Genomic DNA, 26,057 nt, shown 5'->3' with positions numbered 1-26,057 from the left:
ACGTCCCGTATCGAGGTCCGGAGATTGGAGCCACCATAAGAGAGCCCTCCTGCAAGCCCTGCTGAGGGGAATAGGATGGCTTAGGGGGTAATGTAGAAAGGACCACTGTACTTGAAGGGTCCATTGCCGGACTCTCATATTTACACGAGCCAATGGCAAAAGAGCGATTGCCGCCGCCATGGAGCCTAGAGCCCTCAGGACCAACTCCGCCGATGGGGCTTCTAATTGGATGATGGCCCGCACATGAAGCCTCAGGTTTTGTAGTCGTTCCGCAGTCAAGAATGCTAGAAGGTTTCTTGTATCCAACTTGGCCCCTATAAACTCTATCACCCGAGTCGGAGCAAGAAAAGATTTGTCCCTGTTGATGGTGATGCCCAGCTGGGGAGCAAGCCGGAGGAAGTAGTCCCTGGCTGAGCAAAGTAGATGCCTTGTCGGGGCGGTCAGGAGCCAGTCGTCCAGGTATGGAAAAACCTGCATTCCCAGGAGTCTCAGGTGGACCGCTATCACTGCTAATACTTTGGTAAACACCCTGGGGGCTGTGGTGAGGCCAAAGGGAAGGACCCAGAACTGGTAGTGACTGGCTCCCAGCCGGAAGCGGAAGAACCTCCTGGATCGTCTGTCCATCAGAATGTGGTAGTACGCATCCTTGAGGTCTATTGAGCACATCCAGTCGTTCTCCCGCAATAGGGGGAGGATGGATTGAAGAGTGACCATCCGGAATTTTTGTTTGGTTACTGACCGGTTCAAAAGGTAGAGGTCAAGAATTGGCCTCAAGTCCCCCATCTTTTCTGGCACCAGAAAGAACCTTGAGTAAAAACCTAATCCGCGCTCGTCTGGGGGGGGACGGGTAGGATGGCTCTTTTTTCTAGGAGCTGCTGAATTTCTGCAGCTGTTACCTCCCTCTGATCGGGTGATACATCGGGGAGGTTTCTGAGTTTGGGGACATGATACAGGGGAATTTGGTAACCTCTGGATATGATACGAAGCACCCAGCGATCTGATGTGATGGACTCCCAAGCTGCCAGGTGCCTCGAGAAACGCCCCCGACTGCCTCCAGTGTGGAAAAGTCGGGCAACCCCTCAGGGTTGCTGCGTGGGCCGATCAGAGAAGGTTTCTCTGGACCCAAAATTCTTTGGGCCCCCTCTGCCTCTAGGGCGGTGTCCTCCCTGTCCTCCTCTGCCATGGAAGGACTGGTTGTCCGGAGCAGGCTGGGAATGTTGCAATTTCCAGAACCACATCTTCTTCTGTCCCTTTTGGTTCTTAGAGAAGGACCTCTGGGGAGCAGAGAAGCGGACTCCGACGGCAGACGTCTTCCCGTCCTTTTCGCTCTGGACTAAAGTCTCGCGAACTGTCTTGCCAAATAAGGCAGAACCATAGAAAGGGGCATTCGCAAATGACGCCTTGAAGGGTTCCGCGAAGTCACAATGTCGGAGCCAGGCCTGGCATCTCATGACTAGGCCTGCTCCGCTGGCTCTAGCGGCTTCCTCTGTGGCATGGGGACAAAAGCCGCATAGAGGTATTCGATATAGATCTTAGAGTGGCCATGCGAGTGGAGTACAATTTTTGTCCTCCGCCGACATGGACTCCAGGAAGGAAGCAGCGTACTCTTTGATAAGGTCTTGCTGCATCCTAATAATGTGTGCCATGTAGTTCAGGGACCTTACTGAGAAGGTCGCTGAACTAAAGACCCGCTTCCCTAGGCGATCCATTGAGCGGGACTCTCTGCTCGGTGGATGGACCGAGGGGCTATCCTGAGCTAACTCCCTCTTAGTGGCTGCCGCCACCAACATGGCATCTACGGGGGGACCCTTGCTCTAGTGGGACCTCTCTGAAGGGGGGCTCAGAATCCTATTGGGGCGTTTGGGAACTGGCTCCACAGTGTCCTGCTCCTTGCACGCCCTGGTGGTAATAAGGTCCACCAGGGGGTCAGGCGGAGGGGACACCCAAGAGGTAGATGGGCCTGCTTCGAACGCCTCCAGGAACATGGACTCGTTGGAAGCCTTGGGGGCAGACCACCACCCCTAATCCTGAGCATTTCCATGATGTCTCCGAAGGAGACATCCTCGGGAGGTGACCTTGAGGAGCCTTCCCCTTCATCCAAGTCCGTGTCTTCTGTTAAGGACTCAGGGGAGTCCACGTGCCTCCTCTTACACTTCCGCTTATGAGGAACATCCTCGGGGGGGCTGTCCGAGGAAGTCGAACCAGCAACATCTTGTTCCAAAGGAACAACCTGAGACATCGAAGCAGGCTGTCCCTGTGGCCGGGCGATGGAAGCCAGACCCAGCTGAGAGGGAGTGCAGGATGGGGCAGAGGCAAGGGCTGGGGGTCCGGATGCACTCAACAGAGCCCTCTCCACCGCATCGAAGGCCAAGGGAGAGTCGCTCTCTCTTGAATCCGAGAGTAGACTCCCACTCGGATCCGATGGGGGGATCGGAACCGGAGCCGAGACCATCGGATCCGAAGGACCCGTGTGCTCCGACCTGGATGGAGCCGAAGGCACACTGAATCCCTCGGATCCGAAGCTCAGCCCACGGCTCCGAGAGCTCGGATCCGACAAGGATGGACCCGACAAACTCGAGGGAAAGGTCGGAGCCGAAGTACCAAGCACTGTCGGCGCCGACCCACCCCCGGCTCCAACGCTGCCCGGCTCCGGGCACTCCGAACCCGGGAAACGGGTCTGAGAAGGAGCTATCTGGGCAAAAAAAGGCGTTGAGCTCCCCCCTGAAGGGGGGGTAGGAGCACTCCCATCTGCAGCTGGGCCTGGATGAACCTTCGCATCATCCGGTCCAAGTCTGCATCTGACAGGCTATAAGTGGATCTCCACGAGGCCACCGAGGCGGGCCGGAAGTGCCGCCTCGATAACCTCAACGGAGATCGGGTCTCCTCCTCCTCGGGTCCCGGTGAGAAGCATGGGGACCGGAGCCGAGGAGCAGGAGACTTGGAAACCATGGAGGGAGAAGCCCGCTTAGCCAGGGGGGCCGAAGCACAGGCCTCGGCCCACTGCTTGTGGTGCTTCTCCCTCTTTCTCCCTCCTGGCCTCCCTCTCCTCCAGCGCCGTAGCAGGAGTTTGAGTCCCGGCCAGGGGGAGAGAGGCAGGAGTGGCTACCACCGAGGACTGGGGTGAGGCCACGGGAGCACCAGAGGCCGTAGCAGAATCCGGGGGCAAAAGTCCCACCAGGATCAGCTTCGACCTCCGCTCTTTCAGTGCCCTGGGGTTGAACCCTGCGCAGATAGCACACCCAGAGGACAGGTGTTCAACCCCAAGGCACCAAACACACAGAGTGTGGCCATCCGCCGATGAAAGCTTATGGCCACACTTGGTGCGTTTAGAGAAGATCGGTTTTGGGGCCTTTGACATTATACTACAAAAAAAAGCAAACTCACTCACACATGGCCCCAAACACACACTGACCCACACAAACACTACGCACCAGCGAGGGGAGGGATTTACACTAAGAAAAAATACAAGATTCTAAGGCTAAAATAAAAGGGAACCTAACACACTCAAACTTTTTACTAAAAATTTACAACAAGTACAATAAGTTGAAAACTTATCTGCGATACTAGGAGCTCTGAATCTAGCTGCTTTCACTAAGCGCGGCAAACTAGATCTGGGGTCAGTCAGGGTTGGCAGGGGATTATGGGTAAGGGGAGGAGCTAGGAGCTTGGATCTGATAGCTGTGAAACAAGTTGCTGGCTCGGATCAGAGATCGGATCCGATACCCACAGGTTGCTGACAAATGAAGTACCTACTTCAGATCTGGTATTACTAAGGTGATTTTTTTTTGGTAGAAAGGATTTGTCTCCGTTTCCTCCACCCTGTTGCTTCCCACGACTTTGATTTCATGTCAAGCTTGCTTCTTTACGAAAGCCCTTTTTTGTCTGCATTAGTCTGTCAAATTTTGGTTTCTAGACTAGCTCTTTTTTGTCTATACTGGTCCACTCAAGATTGGTTTCTAGACCAGGACACACATCTTTGTTAGTAATTCCTGTTTTATTCAGAAATAAGCAGGTTAAGCATCAGCTTAATTGACTCCATTGTTTTTTTCTTGCTCTCCTTAGGTATTAAACAATCTGCAAGGATGGGTTGATCAACAGATTAGTCCAAAGGTACATCTTGCAGCTGCTCCCTGCAAAACTTGTGCCCTACAGGCTTGCTGCCCTGCTTCAGGCATCCGCTACATCATAACTGCATTTGCAGACTGGCTGAGTAAGCCATTTCTTTTTCTTTGAGGTTTGTTGCTTTGCTGGCTCACCTTTCCTGGGGGTGGATAGACATGGACAAGTACATATACCCATGGCTGAATCTCCTGTGGCGAATGGAGACTCAAAGTGAGATATTTTACCATTGGTAAATCTCTGGTGCAAGTAATATGACTGCAGCAACGATCCCTTTGATGAAAATCTGTCAAATTTGATTCAGGAAGCCTCACCACTTTTCTGTATCCTCCATATGGATACAAGTAATCCCCTTTAGTCCAGTTAATAATTCTTCTACAGCTATATGTTCAGTTTGTGCTATCTACAGATATTTATTTTCGGGGGACGGCCAAAAGACTGAAAATGCATCCGACTTTTCAGATAGTCTAACAGGTAAAGTGCCTTTCTGGATTAAATAAAAATCATCTTTATCATTATCATCATTAACAGATGATTAGAGTAAAAATTTGCTTTGCTGTTTTTCTTCTAGAAACTTTAATACTGTTGAAGGTCCATGTCTTTGCCTTCTAAGCACAGACTACTTGCTGGTTTTGGGAAAGGTCCAGTACAGATCTCTGCTTCTGCTAATCTGTCTTCCCAACTATGTTAAAATATTCTTCCACAAGCAGGGTGAAAAAATGATAGAGATGGAGAAAGGGCAGGATTTGGTGTAAGCACAGTAGAAATAGTCTAAATAACCACCTTGAAAAGTGCCAGGTTTATCTAGAAAAAAGCATTCTGGATCTGGTATGATTCCAGGTAACACCAATATAAGTTATCCACAAAGGTGCTGATGTACCACTTATACTAACACCCAAGTTTGATGAGGAGACTTTTGGTGTCTTAGTGGGTGATTAAGATAAAACTACAAGAGACATAATAAGGAAATTGTATTGAAAGACTGGCTGAGTACCAAAGCAGGTGCACAACACTGGATGTACAGTGAATATTTAAAGTTTACACACCCCTGATAAAAATGCCGGGTTTTTGTGATATAAAAAAATGAGAATGCAATATGTGATCTATAACTAGTACAATTCAATTGAAAAAGAAACAAATGTGTTAGGGGAAAAAAATGTAAAAAACAAAAAGCGCACGATAAGCTGGTTGCATAAGTGTGCACACCCTTAAACTAATACTTTGTTGAAGCACCTTTTGATTTAATTACATCATTCAGTCTTCTTGAGTAGTAGTCTATCAGCATGGCACATGCATATTGACTTGGCAATATTTGTCCACTCTTCCTTGCAAAAGCTTGTCAAATCTGTCAGATTGCGAGGGCATCTCTTGTGCACAGCCCTCTTCAGGTCACCCCACAGATTTTCGATTGGAGTTAGGTCTGGGCTCTGGCTGGGAAATTCCAAAAACTTTGATTTTCTTATGGAGAAGCCATTCTTTTGTTGATTTGGATGTATGCTTGGGGTCACTGTAGTGCTGAAAGGTGACATTCTTCTTCATATTCAGCTTTCTAGCAGATATCTGAAGGTTTTGGGCCAAAAGTGACTGGTATTTGGAAATGCTCATAATTCCCTCCACCTTGACTAAAGCCTCAGTTCCAGCTGAATAAAAGCAACCCCAAAGCATAACACTGCCACCAGCATGCTTTACCATGGGGATGGTGCTCTTCTGGGGATGAGAAGTGTTGTTTTTGTGCCAAATGTACCTTTTGGAATTGTGGCCAAAAAGTTCAACCTTGGTCTCATCAAACATAACAAATTTTCCCACATTTTAGGAGACATTATGTATTGTTTTGCAAATTTTAGCCGGGCCTGGATGTGTTTCTGTGTAAGAAAAAGCTTCCGTCTTACAACCCTATCCCATAGCCCAAACTTATGGAGAATATGGGAGATTGTTGTCACGTTGTACACAACCAGTACTTGTCAGAAATTCCTGCAGCTCCTTCAGTGTTGCTGTAGGTCTCTTAGCAGCCTCCCTGACCAGTTTTCATCTTGTCTTTTCATCAATTTTGGAGGGATGTCCAGTTATTTGCAACATCACTGTTGTCCCATATTTTCTCCACGTTTTGATGACTGTCTTCACTGTGTTCTACGGTATATCCAATGCTGTGGAATTTTTTGTGCCCATCTCCTGACTGATACCTTTCAACAATGACATCCCTTTGATGCTTTGTAAGCTCTCTGTGAACCATGGCTTTTGATGTAGCAAGCAACTGAGTAAATGTCAGGAAAATCCTACTAGGACAGCTGAACTTTACTTGGAGTTAATCAATCTCTCTTTAATTGATGGTAGGTGTATACCCAAGAAGACTGAATGCTGTAATTAAATCAAAAGGTGCTTCAACAAAGTATTAGTTAAAGGGTGTGTACACTTATGTGACCAGCTTATTGTACGTTTTTATTATTTACATTTTCCCCCTAACAGATTTGTGTGATTTTTCAATTGACTTGTACAGGCTATAGGTCACATTAAAGTTTTGAAATTATTTACTTTGGTCTCATTTTTTATATCACAAAAACCTGCCATTTTAACAGGGGTGTGTAAACTTTTTACATCCATTGTATATGTAATAGATGAAGTATGTTAAGTACACTCAAACTGGCAAAATAACTGCACTTTTCATAGCTGCTATGCTCCAGCTTCATTCTACAGAGCACATGGCAACCACCATACTACAGTATCAAAAAGTTGCAGCAATTTCAGAATCTGTAATACATTTCAAGCTGCCACATAAAAAGACAAAAGTGTGGCACAGTATAAGCTGTGGATCCATCAGAGATGCACACCTCTCTACTACCGGGGCACACTAGTTGTACTACAGCTTTAAAATATGTGAAATATTTGGCAGTCCTACATTGTCTCAGTAACTCATAGTTCAATGAAGCAGTTAAAGCTATGCGTATTAGAAAAAAAAATAAGACTGTGAGGTATGATGATAACTCACTTGGTGTGTGTTTGTAAACAGATATCAAGATTAATTCCGACAGCAAAGTTCTCAAGGTGAGTTGCTTATCATTCATGTCTCAAACACATAAGTGGGTTATGAATAGAAACTCGGTCAGTCTTAATGGTTTCTCATGCACTTAGGAAGGCACCTTCGCAGGTAATGCATGGGACCAGTGTTGGTCCTTAAACAGAAAAATAGCAAAGTGAATGAAAATTCAACCATAAAAATATACATTACTGTCACAATGATCCAAAGATTTTTCAAGCTGTGGAGAGCACGAAAGTTACTTGCAAACTTAATTTTAAAAAAGTCTTAGTAATATGCAAAACATTTAACAGACACAGAAATTGCTGAATGTGACCTACTGAATTGACACTATTGCACAAAATAAGAATGACAACCAGAACTGCATGTACGTTAGGCTTCTTTAGTGTCCGTGTCACTGTTCATAGGTTAGTACTAAGCTAACTGCTCTTGCCAGCCATTTTAAGCCTGGCCCAATTATCCCTTATGAGACTCAAACCCTGCACCTTGTGTTTGTAAGGCAAACACCTTAACCATTAGGCCACCCTCCCAACCCAAGTTATAATAAAATGTTGGTATACTGCCATTACAGAAGTGAAATTAACAATAAAGAACAGATGTGCTATATGTTAAGTTTACTACTTAGATACTGAAGTAGGTCTATACTAAAGCAACATAACCACAGATTGTCCACTGGCCCATTACACTGATTTGCAAATTAAACTTATTATAGAATTGTTAAACCAGAGTTATATCCCCAATGTGACAAATAAATGTATAGCAAAACTGCTCAATGTGTATTGTACTTTAAAAGTTAATTACCTGCAATACATCTAGAAGGTCCTTTTCCGGAATTTGTGGAAAACCAATTTCATAACTTGGGTCTATTATGGCATTCAGCTTTGTTATCTGATTTGTTATGTGCTGAAAAGGAGTCTTTCCATACGTCATACAATACAAAATGCAACCCAAGGACCAAACGTCACTTTTTGGACTTATCTAGGTATAAAAAGCGTAAACAGATTACTCTTCTAATGTGAAAAAGTATTAGGAAAATACTGCTTCATGCCACCAACAAAAAAACTCTAATCAAAGACAAAAAGCTTGAGTTTTTTAAAATCAGCAGGTAGCCCAAATGAAAAATACAAGCATATAAAAGAAAACAGTAAAACAATTGTACAGATATTAAAACAAAGCTCTCTCCTAACAAGTGTAATTTGTCATTAGGATGCACTGCCCTCAAGCCATTTCAAATGGGAACTCATGATAACACACCACAGATGTTTCCAGTATTAGCCCTTAGCAACTTTATGACTCCCTATAATTTTTATCACTATAATGAAAACTGAACATTGACTAGTTACATAACATGGTAATAACAGTCCTATTTTTAATATACCAGTAATCAACGAGAAGACCTTCTTTAATGAGTTTTTGGTTAGGGTCATCCCTCGCAGTATTCTACAGTTAACAAATCTTTGAAAGAACCTGCACTTGGGGCCACATATATGCCCATTCAAATACAACTGATGCTATCATATAAGATATACATTAAACATGTCACAAGCCAGACAGTATATCCCCTAGCCAAGAAATTACCACAAAATTTTACCCACCTACACTGTTAACATGCACCACATTAAGCTGTGGTTCAGTTAATAATGGCTTGGAGCTCTGAGACCCTCCTGGCTGACGTCAAAGCTACTAGCAGTACTGTTTTCAAGTCAGCCTTGCCAGCTGGTTCGAAAGGTGGCAGAGTGAGTTTTTCCAGCACATAGTTAAGATTCCAGGGAGGAAGGGTTGGTCTCCTGGGGGGGGGGGGTCGTAAGTCTAAAACACGCTTTAGGAATAGCTTGGCTGGAAGTGTAGATGCTAGCGGAGGCTCCATAGACAGGCAGGCAGAAATGGCAAATAGGTGTGCTTTTAAGGAGGAGTAAGACAAGCCTGTTTTCAGGAATTCACACAGGTAAGACAGAATCAGAGGCAGGTCGCTGTCCAGCGGCACTATCTGTCTTTTGTGACACCAGATAGAAAACCTTCTCCATTTAAAGAGATACGATTTCCTTATGTTGGGTTTCTTGGCCTCCTGCAGAACTGAAAGCATGTCCTCATTGTACAGGTGTCTGAAAGGAATCAGAATCCTATCAGCCACAGGGAGAGGTGCAGGGATCTCCATGTGGGTGAATCTGTGTCCCCTTGTGCTGTGTGAGTAGATCCACTGAGGGGGGTAACTTGTGGTGATTGCCCTTGGATACATGAAAAAGTAGGGGGAACCAGTGCTGCCTTGGCCAGCAGGGGGTCACCAAACCAACAAGATATTTGGTGAGTCCTGCTGAATTTTCAGTAGGACACTCTGAATCAGAGGGAAGGGGGCATATAGGAATCTCCCCTTCCAAGACATTAAGAAGGCATCTGTTTGCAGTGCCTTCAGGCCACGAGTTCTGGAGCAATAGCTCTGGAGTTGCCTGTTTGTGGAGGAGATGAACAGGTCTATATGTGGAATACCCCACCTGTGGATCAGATCTAGGAATACATCTCTTGACAGCATTCACTCATGACTATCTGAGGTGTTTCTGCTTAAGGAGTCTGCCTGACAATTGTGTTGGGATGTAGGCTGCCTGGAGGGAGATCTCCTGGGAGCAGCCAGATACCATACCTGTAAAGCTAGCCTGCAGAGGAGGTAGGACTTCATCCCTCCTTGCTTATTCAGATACCACATCACTGTGATGTTGTCTGTGAAGATCTTTAGAATGCCCTGTCTGAGGAAAGGCTGGAAGGTCTGTAGGGCAAGAAGTATGGCTGACATTTCCTTGAAGTTGATGTGCCATTGTTTCTGTTTGCCTGTCCACAAACCTTGCACTGTTCTTGTATCCAGAGTCACCCCCCCCCCCCCAGCCCAGATCTGATGTGTCTGTGTGCATGATCAGAGAAGGAGAGGGCATTTTTGTAGGGGAAGGCATGGATTTTGGGCAACCTGGGCCAGCCATTACTTTAGTTCTTGGTGGAAGCAGGGGAGAAGTGGGATCCTGAACTCGAGGGGGATGAGTGCTGGGTCCATACAGAGCGAAGATACCATTGCATTTTCCTCATGTGTAACCTTGCCAAGGGTATCATGGGAATAGTAGCTGCCATGTCCCCAAGAAGTCTGAGTAACTCTCTTGCAATCAGGGCGAGTAAGAGGGTGGCAGACTGTAAGTGCTGGGTCAGGGAAAGCACTTTTTCCTCTGGTATGAAGACCATCCTGAGGTCTGTCCTGATTCTGCATCCTAGGAAGACAATGTCTTGCATATAATTTAGTTTGGATTTGGGGATGTTTATGAGGAACCCCAGAGACTGTAGTAGGAGGTCCTTTGTGTGGGCAAAGACGGTTTGTCTGTCTACTGCTTGACTAAGAAGGTCATTTAAGTAAGGGAAAATATGCATACTCTTTGTCCTGCAGTAAGCAATGACTGGGGCTAGGCATTTTGTAAATACCCTTGGTGCAGTGGAGAGTCCAAAGGGCAAGGCATAGAACTAAAAATGAGAGGAATCTGAGGAATTTCCTGGAGGACGGTTTTATGGGAATATGTAGATATCTAGCTATCCTTGATGTCCAGGGTCACCATGAAGGCCTGGGGAAAGAGAATGGGTAATGTTATCATCCTGAAGGAGGGGACCTTCAAGAATGGAATGAGATGGGAAAGGTCTAGGATGGGTCTCCATGATCCCTCTTTTCTGGGCACCAGAAAAATTCTGCAGAAGAAGCTTTTCCCTCGAGCCAAGGGGGGAACTAGTTCTATGGTGCCTTGGATCAACAAGTTGTTTAGGACTTCGGGTAGGAGGGACCACTGAGAAGGTGGGGAGAGGGATAAGAAGTCTTGGAAGAGGAGAGATCCAAGACATGAAGTAACCCTCCTTCAGGATTAGTCAACACCCAGTTGTCGGATGTCACTGGGGACTATGCAGGGAGGCAGTGAGAGAGATGGGAGGATAGAGGTATGGTGGAGGGAGGAGGGGAAAGAAAGGCAGGCAGTAAGACGCTGCTTACCCTTTCTGAAAAGAGGGGTATCTAGGCAGTGGCCTGAGGAGTCCTAGGCTGAGTAGCCTGTCTCCTGTGGGGTCTTCTAGAACAAGAGGGGGCAGAGGGCCTTGAAGATTTTCTTATGAATTGTGTCTTGGCCGGATAGCTCCTCTGCAACTTTGGGATTAGAGACAAGGATATGCTTTAGATCTTGGAGTCGTTTCCCTTTTTGCTGAAGTGACTTGAAAAGATCAGCCACCTCGGTGCCAAAAAGGGCAGAGTGATCCAAAGGTGCATCCAAGAGTTTGGCCTTAAAGTCACCCCTTAGGGGCTGTAGACGCAGCCAAGAGTATTTCCAACACTGAGGCAAGATGCAGCTGACCTGGCAGAGGCCTCAGCTGCATCATATGCACACCTGAGGGAAAGTTTAGTGACTTGGGAGATGAGGCTGAGCAAGGAAGATAGGGATCCCTTTGCAGAGCAGTCAGGGATCTCATGGAGTTCCTTAGATGCTTTGTCTAGTAAGACCAAGGAGTATTTGGCTGTGTGTGACTGGCAATTTGCAGCCCTAAAGGCTAGGGTAGCAGAAGTGTACATCTTCTTTCCCCACCTCTCCATGGCCTTGCTGTCTTTATCTGCAGGCAGGACAGTGGTAGTAAGGAGAAGTTTGGTAGCCCTATCAGTAGCAACAGAAATAGTAGCTGGGTCAGCTGGCGGGCACTTGAAAAGGAATTTTTCTTCATCAGGTAGCCTATATAACCTGTCTGCCCATCTAGGGGCAGGTGGCTGGGAATCTGGGTTCATGCATGCTGCAGCAAAAGCAAGGAAGAAAGGATGAACAGAAGGAATAGGAGACGGTTAGGAGATTCCATCCGGATCAGGTCATAGAATATTTTTTGAGCCTCAGACATGTCTAAGCAATCCAATTTAAAGTGTTCTCTCATAAGATTGACTGCGTCTCCGAAAGTAAGGTCTTCCACAGGGGAGTTAGGTTCAGCAGAGGCGTCTTCTAGGGATCCATACCTGCAGAGGGGAAGAAATCAGAGAAGAGTAGGACAAGGAATCCTCTGAGAAGTCAGACATTTCTTCCTCTGCAGGTTGGCTAGGGGTTCTCTCAGGCTGGAGAGGCCTGTGGCTGAGAAGAGGTGGAGCAGCAGGAGAAAGGTCTGCCGTAGGACTAAGGGCCAGGAAGGCATTGTAGAGGCTCTGACTGAAGGCCCGCCAATCGGGGAAGATCTCTGAGGTTGGTGGAATATTTCTCGTCTTCTGTTTTTTTCTTGGTAGGCTTAACTGGCGTCTGGGCTGGCGGTAGGCCTGGAAGTCATAGTATGAGTGGCTGAGGCCTGGTCCAAAGCACTCATTCCAGTTACTGGTTCCCCACTCGCATCTGACTCAGGCACTGGGATATCCTCCCCGAATGTGTTGTCCGTTGTGAATTGTGCGGCCTCCTGATAGGTACCCGCTTTATCCAAAGCAGTATGGATGCCGGTTCCTCGGCCAAGCTAACGGTGGCTACAGGCTGAGAATCAGTGGAGGGAGGCGTGATGGAAGTAGATGGCCGTGTGGGCTTGGCCCTCTTTCTGGGTGGTTCAGATGGGGCATTGGTAGTGGCTTCGTAGCGATCTAAGATGCTGATTTTCAAGGTACAAGTCAAGGGCCTGAAGTCGGCGATGAAGTGTCTTCAGGTCGAACGACTTACAGATGTGCACAGTTTTTATAATCTTGATCTCTACCCAAACAAAAGAGACACTAGTCATGAGTGTCTTTGTGGAGAATCTGGCGACCACAGTTGCACTTGCTCTTACTGGACATTAACAGACTATAGTACTACAAAAAGGACAGAAGAAAATCCCCAACAAGATACTTATCTTAATGCGAAAATGATCAGACGTCCACAAGTAGCAGGAACACCTAGCATATGGCTGGCAGCTGAAAAGTTCTGAGGGCTGGTGTGCGCAGACGTCACATTTATGGCCCACGTACCTGCCAACATGTCAGATGTCTGATGCACCATCAGGGACTGGAAAAGCTTTGGAAACCTGGCCGGACAAGCTGATCGGAAGACGGGTAAACCCACTGGTGAGTACTGCAACACTGGACTAGGACATTCCAAGTTATACACCCATCAGAAAATGGCAACAAGCAGGGCTCACAGACAGACACATTCATTATATTCATAAACTAGCTACAACATCCCTAAACTAAAACAACTATAAAATGCCACTAATCTATCAGGAGAGGAAGCATAAAAAAAAAAAAAATTAGCAAAGGCGAAAGCACTTGGAGTTTCTTGGAATGTGTATGACCCTGGAAGGGGAATATGAGATCAGAGGTGGTTTGGATGCGATAGGGCATTATGGAAGAGGGGGTGTGGCTTCGGAGCTGAAGTTTCTGAGATGCTAGCTTCAGATCTGATAACCCAAAGATTGAGATGGATGCAAAAGACACTGGATCAGAAATTTGCCCCAGGACTATCCATCCCTATTTCCTTATGTTCAGAGGGAACTAGTAGCTGATTGCAGGGAATACTAGTGGGACTGCTGTGGCTAGGCTTCAACTAGTCTATTGCCTAGTGACAACCTATTGACTTTCACTTACCAAGCCCTGCACAACCTGGATTCTGCCAGCCTGAAAGACCTGCTAAGACTATGTTCCAGTTAGGTTCCACAGGTTATCAGGCGAAGGCAGGAGTGTGACTCCGGAGACAGGTTGGAGACATTTGGCAGAGTTTCCCTTGGATATTTTACCTATGTAATTTGGAATCAGCTGCCTTCTCTGATTCAAACATGTAAGCTGTAGTCTTCCATCAAGAAGTCCCTGTCTTACCATATCCTTAGGTCTACTGCAGGTCTTGCACAGGCAGTCATTCTACCTTCAAAATATTTCATATTTAAAAACTCTATTTTTAAAATTCTAAATAAACCTTAATTAATAATTTGATGAATTTTATAACAGCTTATTGCTTTACTGTGTTTTCACATGGCCTAAGTAATATTTCTGTGTACTTTTTGTCTTAAGCTGTGAACAAGAAGTTATGTACTCACCATAACGTTCGATGTATGTAGTCCATCTCGCCTCACATTCTTACTCGCGGGTTCGGAGCCGAATATCGGCTCAGATTCGGCCAGCTTTTATTTACTAGCTCAAAGTCTCCCATTGGCTGGGTCAAGCAGGTATCCCATGCTGCACTGCTCCATAACCCCAGATCTAGATTGCTACAAATCCAACAATCAAACCTCATGCATAACAACAATCCAATAAGGTAGAACACTATCAAGGGGAATAAGAAAAAAAAAACTACCATTGAAGGGTACTCTAGCACCAATCCCAACCTCCAGATCCTCCAGGAAGGGGTCAGGTGGGAGGGTACGTAAGAATGTGAGGCGAGATGGACTACATACATCGAACGTTATGGTGAGTACATAACTTCTTGATGTTATGTAGTCCAATCTCGCCTACATTCTTACTCGCGGGACAGCATCCCCAGCACCTCTGTCCTGGCAGGCTCAAAGGAAGATACTCCTGAGGACTGTGGAACCAACGGAAGCCCGGTCTCTAGAAGCCACGTCCAGTTTATAATCAGTAATAAAGGTGTGCGGGGAAGCCCACATGGCTGCAGCACAAATATCATCTAAAGATGGTCTGGCATGATATGCCATAGACGCAGAAACAGCCCTAGTAGAGTGAGCCTTGACGGGAAACGGTAGATTTTTTCCCGCTGAAGAATAAATAAAGGAAATACAATTCAAAATCCATCTGGAAATGGTAACCTTGGAAATAGGGGAACCCGCTCTATTTTCTGAAAAGGAAACAAACAATTGGTTAGATTTTCATAGGTGTTTGGTCCTGTGTAGATAGAATCGTAATTGTCTGTGCACATGCAGTTGATGAAATCTAAACTCTGCCTTGTTCGAGAATTGAGGGAAGAACACTGGCAGCTCAATAGACGGATTGAGATTAACGGTAGATGTTACTTTGGGAAGAAAGGATGGATAGGTCTAAGAGAAACTCTGCCCTTATGAAAAATTAAATACGGGGGTTTGATGGAGAGAGCTTGAATCTCTGACACCCGTCTGGCTGATATGATGGCTATTAGGAAAGCTGTCTTCCAGGACAAAACCTTTAACTCACAGGTGGCAGCCGGCTCGAAAGGTGGGGAAGGGCTTGCAAAACAAAGTTTAGATCGCAGGGCATGATAGGTTCTGACACAGGAGGCCGGAGTAATAAGGTGCCCTTTAGAAAGGCCTTACAGAGTTTATGGGCCATAAGAGAAGGCTCATAGGAGGTATGAAAGTTTGAAATAGCCGCCAGCTGGACTTTAATGGTAGCGGCCGCAGAGCCCTGCTGAAAGAGCATGGACAAGAAATCCAAAACAGCAGCAACTGGGGCTGTGTAAGGGTCAATACCTTGGGCATGAGCCCAAATAGAGAATCTCTTCCATTTGCTGGAATAAATCTTCCTAGTCAAAGACTTATGAGAAGAGGATAAAATATGCACCACCTCAGGTGAAAAATGATGAAGTCTAACGATGGAAGTGGAGTAGCCAGGCTGTCAACCTGAGGGTCTGCAGGGAGGGATGGAACTGTCCCAACATGTGTGTCAGTGGGTCTGGTACTGGGTCCAGAATCCAAGGACTGTCCACAGCAAATGGATGGAAAAAGGAGAACCAGACTTAGCGAGGCCAGTGTGGGGCAATTAGAATCATCTTGCTTACTAAGGATATGGCTTTCTGAATCACGCTTGGTAACAGAGGAAACGGAGGGAAAGCATAGAGCAGACCGGAGGGCCAATCGTGGACTAGAGCGTCCCTGGGTGACTCCCCCTGTGGGGGGATCAGGGTGAAGTAGTTGCTGCATTTGGCATTGAGGGGATTGGTAAAAAGATTGCAGCAAGGCTGACCCCACCTGCTGAAAATCTGTCCCGCAACCAGACGGTTCAGGGATCACTCATAAGGCATCAGAATAGCTCTGCTCAGCCTGTCTGCTATCACACTGGCCTTCCCCGGAATGTGCGTTGCCACTATAAACGGCTGGGAAGACACTGCCCACTGCCACACTCACATGGCCTCTCTGCACAGGGGGTAAGATCTGGTTCCTCCTTGTTTGTTTAGATACCACACAACGGACATGTTGTCCGAGTGTATTGCAATCGTCCCCAGAGGAAGAGAGCTCTGAAGTGCCTGCAACGCTAGTAACACCGCTCTCTTCTCTAAGGCATTGATGTGCAGATGTACCTCATGATCTTGCCACGTGCCTTGGACCGTCCTGCCAAGATAATGCCCCCCACCCCATCTGGGAGGCATCCGTGGTCACCGTGGCGACAGGTGACGGAGGAACAAAAGGTTTCCCCTCGTCCAGATTGGTGGAGCACAGCCACCAAACAAGATCCTGTTTGCATCGGTCCGTGAGTAGGATCTGGCGGGAAAGGGGGAGCTTTTGTAGAGACAATTAGGCAAAGAGAAGCCATTGAAGAAGCCTCATGTGTAATCTCACTAGAGGCACTAGCATAATGGTAGCTGCCATGGTGCCCAGAAGCTGAAGAACCCATCTCGCCTGTACTTTCCTGAGGGGTAATAAAGCGTGAACCTGATTCTGTAATACTCTGATCCTGTCATGTGGCAAGAAAGCCCGCATTTGAATGGTGTCTAGCTCTGCGCCTATAAACGTGACACACTGTGAGGGCAGCAAGGCAGATTTTTTCCTAGTTCAATGTTATTCCTAGTCATTGACAGAGGGTAATGGTAGCGTCCCTGGCTCGGATGAGTAGATGCCTGGTGGGGGCGATGAGGAGCCAGTCGTCCAGGTACGGAAACACTTGGAATCCTTGATGTCTCAGGTGAGCTGTCACCACTGCCAAACACTTGGTGAACACCCTGGAGGCTGTGGTGAGACCAAAGGGCAGGGCACAAAACTGAAAATGACTGGCTCCCAGCCAGAAGCGTAGGTGACTCCTGGATGCCCTGTCCATTTTGATATGATAGCAAGCATCCTTGAGGTCGATGGAACACATCCATCCTTCTTTTTCCAGCAACGGAAAAATGGACTGAAGGGTGACCATTTGGAACTGGACTTCAGAACGTAGTGGTTTAATCTGCTGAGATCTAGAATGGGTCTCAGGTCCCCTGTTCTTTTCAGCACCAAAAAGAGTCTTGAGTAAGTCCCTAATCCGATTTGGTCTGCGGGGACAGGTTGGATGACTCCCTTCTTTAGCAGCTTTGAAACCTCTAATGCTGCGTGATCCCTTTGACTGAGTGGAACGTCTGGGATTTTCCTGACTGGAGGTGGGGGGGTCTGACGAAAAAGGGATGGCATAACCTCCGGAAACTATTCATAATACCCATCGATCCTGAGTGATGCTTTCCCAGGCTTCCGGGTACAACAATATGTGGCCCCCGACTGGCTCCGGAATAGCACAGTCGGGCACCACATCAGGAACGATGGTAGGAAGAACCGTGAAAGGAATCACGGTCTCCCGAGTTGCAGGGGCCTCCTCTGCCTCTAGGGCGGCGTCTTCCAGAATAACCCCCCCCCTCCTCTGCCTCTGGAGGGGCACTCACCTTGTGCGGCCGGGAAAGACTTCTGCGATTTCTTGAACCACATCTTCCCTCCCCTCTGAGCCTTGGGGTAAGGCCTCGAGGGGAGGGAAAAATGGACCCCTACGGCAGACAGGGTCTTTCCCTCTTGCCCGCATCTGGTGAGGGTGTCTTTCACTTTGGTCCCAAAGGGTGAGGGACCCATCAAAGGGAGCGTTAGTGAAGGAAGAATTGAAGGCCTCCGAGAAATGACAAAGGCGCATCCAGGCTTGCCTCCTGAGGGCTACTCCCGAACTGGCTGCCCTACTCGCCCCCTCGGCTGCATATATGAGCCTCATGGACGAGTTGACAATAGAATTGAGGGTAGACACCTGGGCATTAACCGTGTGTGCCAACGCCTCAGGTATGTTACCCGCTAGAGTATCTCCTAACTCCTTGAGGAGATCTCTCTGGAGCAGAGTAAAATGACAGAGGTAGTTCAGTGACCGTAGGGTGAAGGTAGCTGCTTCCCATACCGGTCCATGCTCCTAGACTCTTTGTTAGGAGGATGGATGGGGGAGGAAGACTCGGCCGCCGCCACCACCATGGCATCTACAGAAACCCCTTTGGACAGAATCTCTTTCCCTGGGGGGGGGGGGGGGGGGGGGGCATAAATAAACTTATTGGGCCTTCTGGGTACAGGTTCCACCGAATCAGGATTCTCCCACACCCTTCGACAAATTAAATCCAAGAACTTGAAGGGTGGAGACACCCAGGAGGACGAGGGTTGAGCACCAAAGGCCTTGAGGAATACTGACTCCTTCTCAGAGGGGGTTTTGGACAGCCAGTCGCCTCTCTGTCTCAATATCTCCAGGATGACGGAGAAAGAGACGTCATCAGAGGACGACATGGGGGACCCCTCCGACTACTCGAGGTCGGTATCAGAAGTGAGAAACTCATCCTGGGAGTCTATGTGCTTCCTCTTGCATGACTTCTTTCTAGGGGGCTCCTCAGGCACAGACTCTGAGGGGGCCTCAGAAAGTTGGGGACCGCTCATGGGGGTATCCCCAAACCTTTGGGTTCCACCATCTACAGATAGGGGGACGTCAGAGGCTCTAGCTGGGATGGAAGGGGACGGAATGACCGATCTGGGTGATGTAACTGACGATCTGGCCAGTGCGCTCCGCATGGTCTCGAAGGCGGGTCCCCCCGAATCCGAGAAACGACCGGCTTCCGAGGCCATGACTGGGGTCGGGGTACCCCAAGCAGGGAGGCTCAGAACCGACAGGTGTCCCGAAGTATCCCCCTCGGGCCTGACTGAGGAAACCAGAGTGCCGAAACCTGTGGAGGGAGCCGACAGGGTCGGAGCCGTCAGCACTGATAAACCCTTGAGGGGTATCGAAGCCGGCACAGGAACATCACTCGGAGCGGTGCTCCGAAGACAAGGAAGTGCTCGGAGGAGGAAGCATCGACAAAAGCATTGGGACGGGCTCCAGAGCAGAGTGGGGTCAGAGCAGAGAATAATTTTGCCAACACCGGCGACTGCGGGAACCTCCGTACCACCCTATCGACATCCAAATCAGAAAGCCTGGAGGATTTGGAGGACAGGGAGGGAGATTGGAATCTCCTCTCAGGAGAACTATCCCTAACAGTGGGCGACCGGCTCCGAATGGGTTCCAGTAAAATAGGAGCTGACGCCGATTCCAGTACTACAGATACCTCCTGCGGTGCCGAGGAGGTAGAGTCAAGTTTAGAGATTTTCTCCAGGGGCTCCGAGGAGACCGACTGAGCTGGAGATCTCTTCTTCGCCTTCGAAGCTTTAGACTTGGACTGAGAACTAGAAGTCGAGTCTAAAGTCTCCTCAAACAAAGGTTTTAGGAGTCCCTTCAATATTAGTTTATTTTTCCTCTCCTGGAGCACCCTCGGACTGAAGGCGTGACAGAAGCTACAAGACTCTTGCAAATGAATTGCTCCTAGGCAGTAAACACATACGGAATGCCCATCCGTAATGGACATTTTGTAACTACACTTGGAACATTTTTTTAAAACCGGAAGGTTTATGATCCTTCTGATCCTTACACATCTTGCACAAGCAGACCACTGAAAAAGTACAGTTTTGTACCTACCATAAATGTAGATGTCTGATAGATATGCAACTGCAGTCATAACATATGGGTTGCCCTGCCTCAGGCAGCCCTCGGTCGGCCGGATTCCAAAGTCTGGGTCCGGCGTCGGCTGGTGTCGCCTCCTCTCCGACGTCAGAACGGCTGGAGTATAAAGGCATCGGCCGACGCCATCTTCTTCAGTGTTTCTTGCCCCAGATGCCAGGTGCCCTCCTTGGAAGGCTAAATTTGGTGAATGGATAAACAATTCCAGACATGCCCAACAGTAATAAACAGATACACCATAGGAGATACCCCCAGCTAAAAGGAAAAGGGGGGAATGGACCCATAAAGAAGGAAAAGAGGGGAAGTAGGGAGGGAAAATCCAACTGCAGTTGCATATCTATCGGACATCTACATTTATGGTAGGTACAAAACTGTACTATGTCCTTCAAGAATGCAACTGCAGTCATAACATATGGGTTGAATACCACAGCCAAGCTGGGGGTGGATGGAACTAAGAAAGGGATGGTGTAGCTAAAATGCCCTGCAGGACTGCCGAAGCAAAGCCTGCTCGGGATCTGGAGTGTAAAGGCGGGTTGTAGTGCTTGGTAAATGTATGCACGGAGCTCCATGTAGCAGCCTCTAAAATGTCCTTTGTAGCCACTCCTCTTAGGAAAGCTGTGGATGTGGCTATAGCTCTGGTGGAATGTGGCCTAATATTGGCTGGCACACTTTTTCCATGGTAAGAATAGCAGAATCTGATGCAGTGTCCAATCCATTTTGAAATTGTTTGTTTGGAGATTGCTTTTCCTTGTATTCCAGCAGCATAGGCTACAAACAGCTGGTCGGACTTTCTGGTGGCCTTAGTTCTGTCCAAGAAGTAGCGTAGTTGCCTGTGTATGTCCAAAGTATGCAGCAGTCCCCCCCCCCCTTGTTTTGAGGATTGGGGAAGAATGTAGGAAGGTGAATAGCTTGATTTAGAGACACCCTGGAAATTACTTTTGGCATGAAAGAAGGATTGGTTCTTAGAGAGACTCTGTCCTGATGAAAAATGAGGAGAGGTGGTACTGCCATGAGTGCCTGTATCTCTGAGACTCTTCTTGCTGATGTGACTGCCAATAGAAAAAACGTTTTCCATAATAGAAATTGCATCTCTGAGGTTGCTGCTGGCTCAAAGGGAGGAAGAGTTAATTTTTCCAATACGAAATTGAGGTCCCATGCAGGTACTGGTTGTTTTCTGGGAGGTTTGATATTCTTTATCCCTCTTAGGAACTGTCTTAGCAAAGGATGTGAAAACATTGGTGGATCACAATTGTATTTTGCTGAGATTGCTGAGGCATGAATCTTTATGGAAGAATATGAGAGTCCAGAATGAAACATTTCTACCAAGTATTCCAATATCTGAGGTATACTCAGTACTGTTGTATCCTGACCCCTGCTGGCAGCCCAGATGCTGAATCTCTTCCACTTGGCTGAATAGGTTTTTCTGGTGGAAGGTCTGCGTGCTTCCAGTAAGATCTCTTGAACTGTCTTGGAAAGAGAGGTAGCGGAAGGAGTTAAGGTAACCTCCAGGCTGTCAGATGTAATGTTTTCAGGTTTTGATGAACAGTCCTGTAGTTGTGTTGTGTTAGAAGCAGGGGCCATAGGGGTAGAGGCCACGGTTTGGTCCGAGTTATGTTCAACAGCAATGGGTACCAGTGTTGCCTTGGCCAGTCTGGAGCTATCAAAATGCCTGTTGGTTGTTCTGCTTTGATCTTCAGGATCACCTTGGTCAGCAGTGGCAGAGGAGGAAATGCATAAATTTTTAGGGAATTCCAGCTGAAGGAGAGAGCATCCGTTGCCCAGGCTAGAGGATGGTGGGTCCTTGTACAGAACTTTTCCAGGTGATGATTCGTGTGAGACGCAAAGAGATCTATGTCCGGTCTTCCCCATGTCTTTGTTATTTGTAAGAAAATGTGGGGATGCAGCATCCAATTGTGTGGATCCAAGAAATTTCTGCTCAGCTTGTCCGCCCGTACATTGTCCTTGCCTGGCACAAACTGGGATTGCAGATGTATCCTCAGACTCAGTGATTTTTCCCAGAGAATCACTGTTAGTCTGCAGAGGGGATAAGAATGAGTCCCTCGCTGCTTGTTTATATACCACATGACAGTGGTGTTGTCTGTCCTTATTAGCAAATGTCCTTGTTGCAGTGATTTTTCGAAAGTCTCGATTGCATGTATCATTGCCAACATCTCTTTTTGGTTTATGTGCAGATGTCTTTCCTTTGGTGTCCATTGACCTTGAACGCTTCTGCCCTCCATGTGGGCCCCCCATCCATGATCTGAGGCGTCTGTTGCAATCATTTGACCTTCTTGGGATCTGTTGAAAGACATGCCCTTGTTTAATTGACTTGCTTGAGCCCACCACAAGAATTCTTTTTGCAGACATGGAATGAGTGGGATTACGTCCTCTAGGCTTTGGCTGTGTTGGGACCATAAACTTTTTAAATACCATTGCAGCTTTCTCATATGAAGTCTTGCCAAAGGTATCAGAAGAATGCAAGATGCCATGAACCCCAGGGCCTGCAGGAGTTTTCTTGCAGTCAGCTGGGAGAGCTTTGCTAGGCCTTTGAAGTACTCTGGTAACTGCTGTTGTTTTTCCTCTGTGAGGTAGGCCATTTGTGTTTCTGTGTCCAGTTTGGCTCCTAGGAAAATAATCTGTTGGGATAGCAGTAGTCTTGATTTCTGAATGTTGACTGTGTATCCCAAGGCCTGTAGTAATTGCATGACATAGTCCAAGTTTTTTATTAAGGTTTGTTTGTTGTCTGCTTGTATGAGGCAGTCATCCAGGTAGGGGTATATTTGAATCCCCTGGAGTCTGCAGTGTGCCACTACTGATGCCAGGCATTTCGTGAACACTCTGGGTGCAGTAGATAAGCCAAACGGCAATGCTGAGAATTGATAATGCTCTGTCCCTGCAAGAAATCTGAGGTATCTTCTGCAGCTTTGTCTGATTGGGACATGCAGGTATGCCTCCTTGAGGTCCAGAGTGACCAGCCAAGACACCTTGCCCAGCATGGGAAGGAGTTGCTGCAACGTCAGCATTTTGAACTTTGGCACAATGAGAAAAGTATTTAGAGTAGGCAAATCCAGTATAGGCCTCCATTTGTTTTCCTTTCTTGGAACAAGGAACAGTCTTGAATAAAATCCCTGGCCTTGTTCCTGAGGAGGTACCTTTTCTATTGCTTTTATACTTAATAGCTTTGAAACTTGAATGAGTGCCTCTGCCCTTTGATGGTGTGGCAGGTTTGGCATGCCTTGTCTTATAGGTAAAGTATGGAAGTGGAATCTGTATCCCTTGTCTATTAAATCCAGAATCCAGTTGTCCTTGGTTAAGATATGCCAGTTTTTTGAGAATAAGGATAATTTTCCGCCCAAGGGTGCTTCTCTTTGAGCCTTTGTAGGCGGTATGAAAGTCAAGTCATTGTGATTGTCCTTGTGGTGCAGCTGGGCTGGCTGCAGCACTTCTTTGATTTGGGGGTTGCCATTGACGGCCTCTGTAGGAGCCTTGGTATTGCCCTCTGCCTCGGCCACACCTGTTTTTTTCCCCTTTGAAACTTGTCAGAGTCTGGGAAGGACCAATTCTTTGAAGGCCAGTTTCTGCTGAATCTGGGTGGCTGAACCTGGAAAAAATCCTTGACTGTCTGTACTGACTTAGCTTTTTCCTCAATGGACTTCAACACATCTTCTGCATTAGCACCAAAAAGCTTCTGTTTTTCCAGAGGTGCATCAAGTAACTTTACTTTGACATGGTCTGGCAGTGGCTGATCTTTTAACCAAGCATGTCTACGTATCACAGCCCCAGTCACAGCTGCCCTACATGAAGCCTCCAATGCATCATAACCACACTGAAGAAAATGATTGTTAACCTGCTGAGTGTTATGTATGTGATCCTGCAATGCCTTTCTATCAATAGGCTCAGGAGAGGCTAGTTTTTTCTGTAAATCATCCAATAAAAAATCCTGGTACTGAAACATATGAAAAAGGCAGTTAAGTGACCTCATGGCTAGGGTGGTAGAGGTATAAACTTTTTTACCCCATCTCTCCAGGGACCTAGCTTCCCTATCCGCTGGCAGCGGATTCTTGGCAGTGGAGGTAGCCACTCCTTTGGGGCCCTGTGAAATAGTTTCTAGATCCACAGAGTGGGCCTTAAAGAGATGTTTGTGAGTGTCAGGGACTCTATAATATCTGTCTGGCTTGACAGGAGCAGGGGGGAGAGAATCAGGGTTAGCACTGGAGTCGGAGAAAACATCATCCAAAACATCCATAACTGGAGGAATAGCTAAAGGTCTGTGCTGGGGAAGCTTGAGGAAGGTATGTAGCCTTTTCCTGGAATTGGAGTATTCCTGTCTCTTCCATTTGAAATGTTCCCTCAGAGTGCAGGACTTCACCAAACGAGAAATCCTCTGGAGGAGAGTCAGAGGGAATTGATTCCTCAGCATCAGAGTCCTCATAGGCCTGGAAGGATTCTTCTTGGGTATCTGAATGCTCAGAATCCCCAGAGGCTTCATCTGAAGAGAGGTTATCAGCCTGCTCAGTTCTAGGCCTTTTCTCTGCAGGTGGCTGGGAACCTCTGTCTGGATGAAGCTGAGACCCCCTGATAAGAGATATAAGATCTGCAGCAAGAGACATTATCTGTTTATCAGAAGAAGGGGCCTGGGCAGCAGGTTTAGGATGGGCCTTGGCCTGGCTGGCAGCCTTAGCACGTGCAAAGGCCTTGATGGACATGGATACAGGAGGCCTAGCAGCCCCACGTGCAGGAGTGACCTTGTCTACCGGAATGGTGTCGGGTAAATCCAGAACTTCGGTTTCCGGAGGAAAATCAACAACCGGCACCGGAGAGGTCTCCGACCGGGCGTTAACGCTGTGTCGTCGGCCTGGAGCGGTTGAATTACCGCTTCCGCAGGGACCGAAGCACTAGCGGGGGTCTAGGAGTAGTATCGGTAGAGGACGCGGGCCGAGGATGTCGGTCCCGGTCCTTCCGTTTTTTGGAAGATTGAGTTGTCGGTTGATCCGACGGCATGATATACGCAAAAGATTCGCCGAAAAAGTCTTCAGCAAATTCTGCCCGGCACCTGAGAGTGCGCTTATTAAAGCAAGCACAGGCCGAGACGTCGTGGTCTGGGCCCAGGCAAGGAAGGCAGTAAGAATGGAAGTCCTTATGAGGCATTTGTTTACCACAAGACAAACAATTATTAACTTTCTCAATTTGTTCTGACATCGGCTGAGGCAAGAAAAAATGTTCCCCAACGGGGTACTTAGCTTTTGGATGACTTCGGTACTGAAAACACAGGAGCTGACCGACCGGCACTTGCGAACTGCTTCTGCTTCGGGCACCGCGCGGCAAGAAAGACTGAAGAAGATGGCGTCGGCCAATGCCTTTATACTCCAGCCGTTGTGACGGAGAGGAGGCGACACCAGCCGACGCCGGACCCAGACTTTGGAATCCGGCCGACCGAGGGCTGCCTGAGGCAGGACAACCCATATGTTATGACTGCAGTTGCATTCTTGAAGGACATCAACCTAGCTGGAAAAAAAACAGCAAAGGCGGGAAAACTACTGATCAGACTACACAAAGGCAACCAAAGAACCTCCAAGTAAAACGGCTCTTTACTAACTCACAACACACTATCCACAAAAAGGAAACGGAACACTACACAGAAACACACTATCCACAAAAAGGAAACAGAACACTACAGAGAAAGACTAGGTCCTCGAAGTAAAATGGGCCTAGCCCACCAGAACAGTTAGGGATACCAACTACACAAACAAAAAACACTGCAAATAAGCAACAAGAAGAATAGCTATTAAAATAGCTTTTGTGGTTGAACAACTAGCACATTTCTCAAGAGAAATTGAAAAAAAGAAGGTACTTAGCCACAGCCAAGCGAGACCACATCCTAGCTACACGAGTGGCAAATGAGATCTGGGGTTATGGAGCAGTGTAGCATGGGTTACCTGCTTGGCCCAACCAATGGGAGACTTCGAGGTAGTAAATAAAAGTTGGCCGAGTCGGAGCCGATATTCGGCACCGAACCCGCGAGTAAGAATGTAGGTGAGATTGGATTACATAACATCTAAGCATTTTATTACTAAATAAACATTATTGATTTCCTCACAGAAAAAGAAAGGGCCTACAAAAGAGCAGTTTAAAAACACTGTCACAATATTTTTTGCCAAGTCAATGAGCTAAAGCCATGTATACTGACATACTGAAATATCAGCGGCAACCACATTTCTAGTAGAACCTTTACTGTGTTATAAATAACAC

At 47.3% G+C, this 26,057-nt stretch overlaps 1 protein-coding gene across 1 annotated transcript in view; it reads right to left on the bottom strand.

Annotated features, from left to right (window-relative positions):
- TTK (TTK protein kinase) overlaps positions 1 to 26,057 on the bottom strand; it is a gene marked incomplete at its 5' end in the record, with an annotated part of 1,887,454 nt that overhangs the window by 300,806 nt on the left and 1,560,591 nt on the right. The window contains 1 exon segment of the mRNA XM_044074056.1: positions 7,952 to 8,128. Coding sequence (XP_043929991.1) covers positions 7,952 to 8,128 — 177 coding nt within the window.

The sequence above is a fragment of the Protopterus annectens genome, chromosome 1.part1, assembly GCF_019279795.1.
Source record: "Protopterus annectens isolate FY-2018-M chromosome 1.part1, PAN1.0, whole genome shotgun sequence".
NCBI classification, from domain to species: domain Eukaryota; kingdom Metazoa; phylum Chordata; order Ceratodontiformes; family Protopteridae; genus Protopterus; species Protopterus annectens.
Note: the sequence above shows the minus strand (reverse complement) of the source record. Positions and strands in the feature narration are given on the sequence as shown.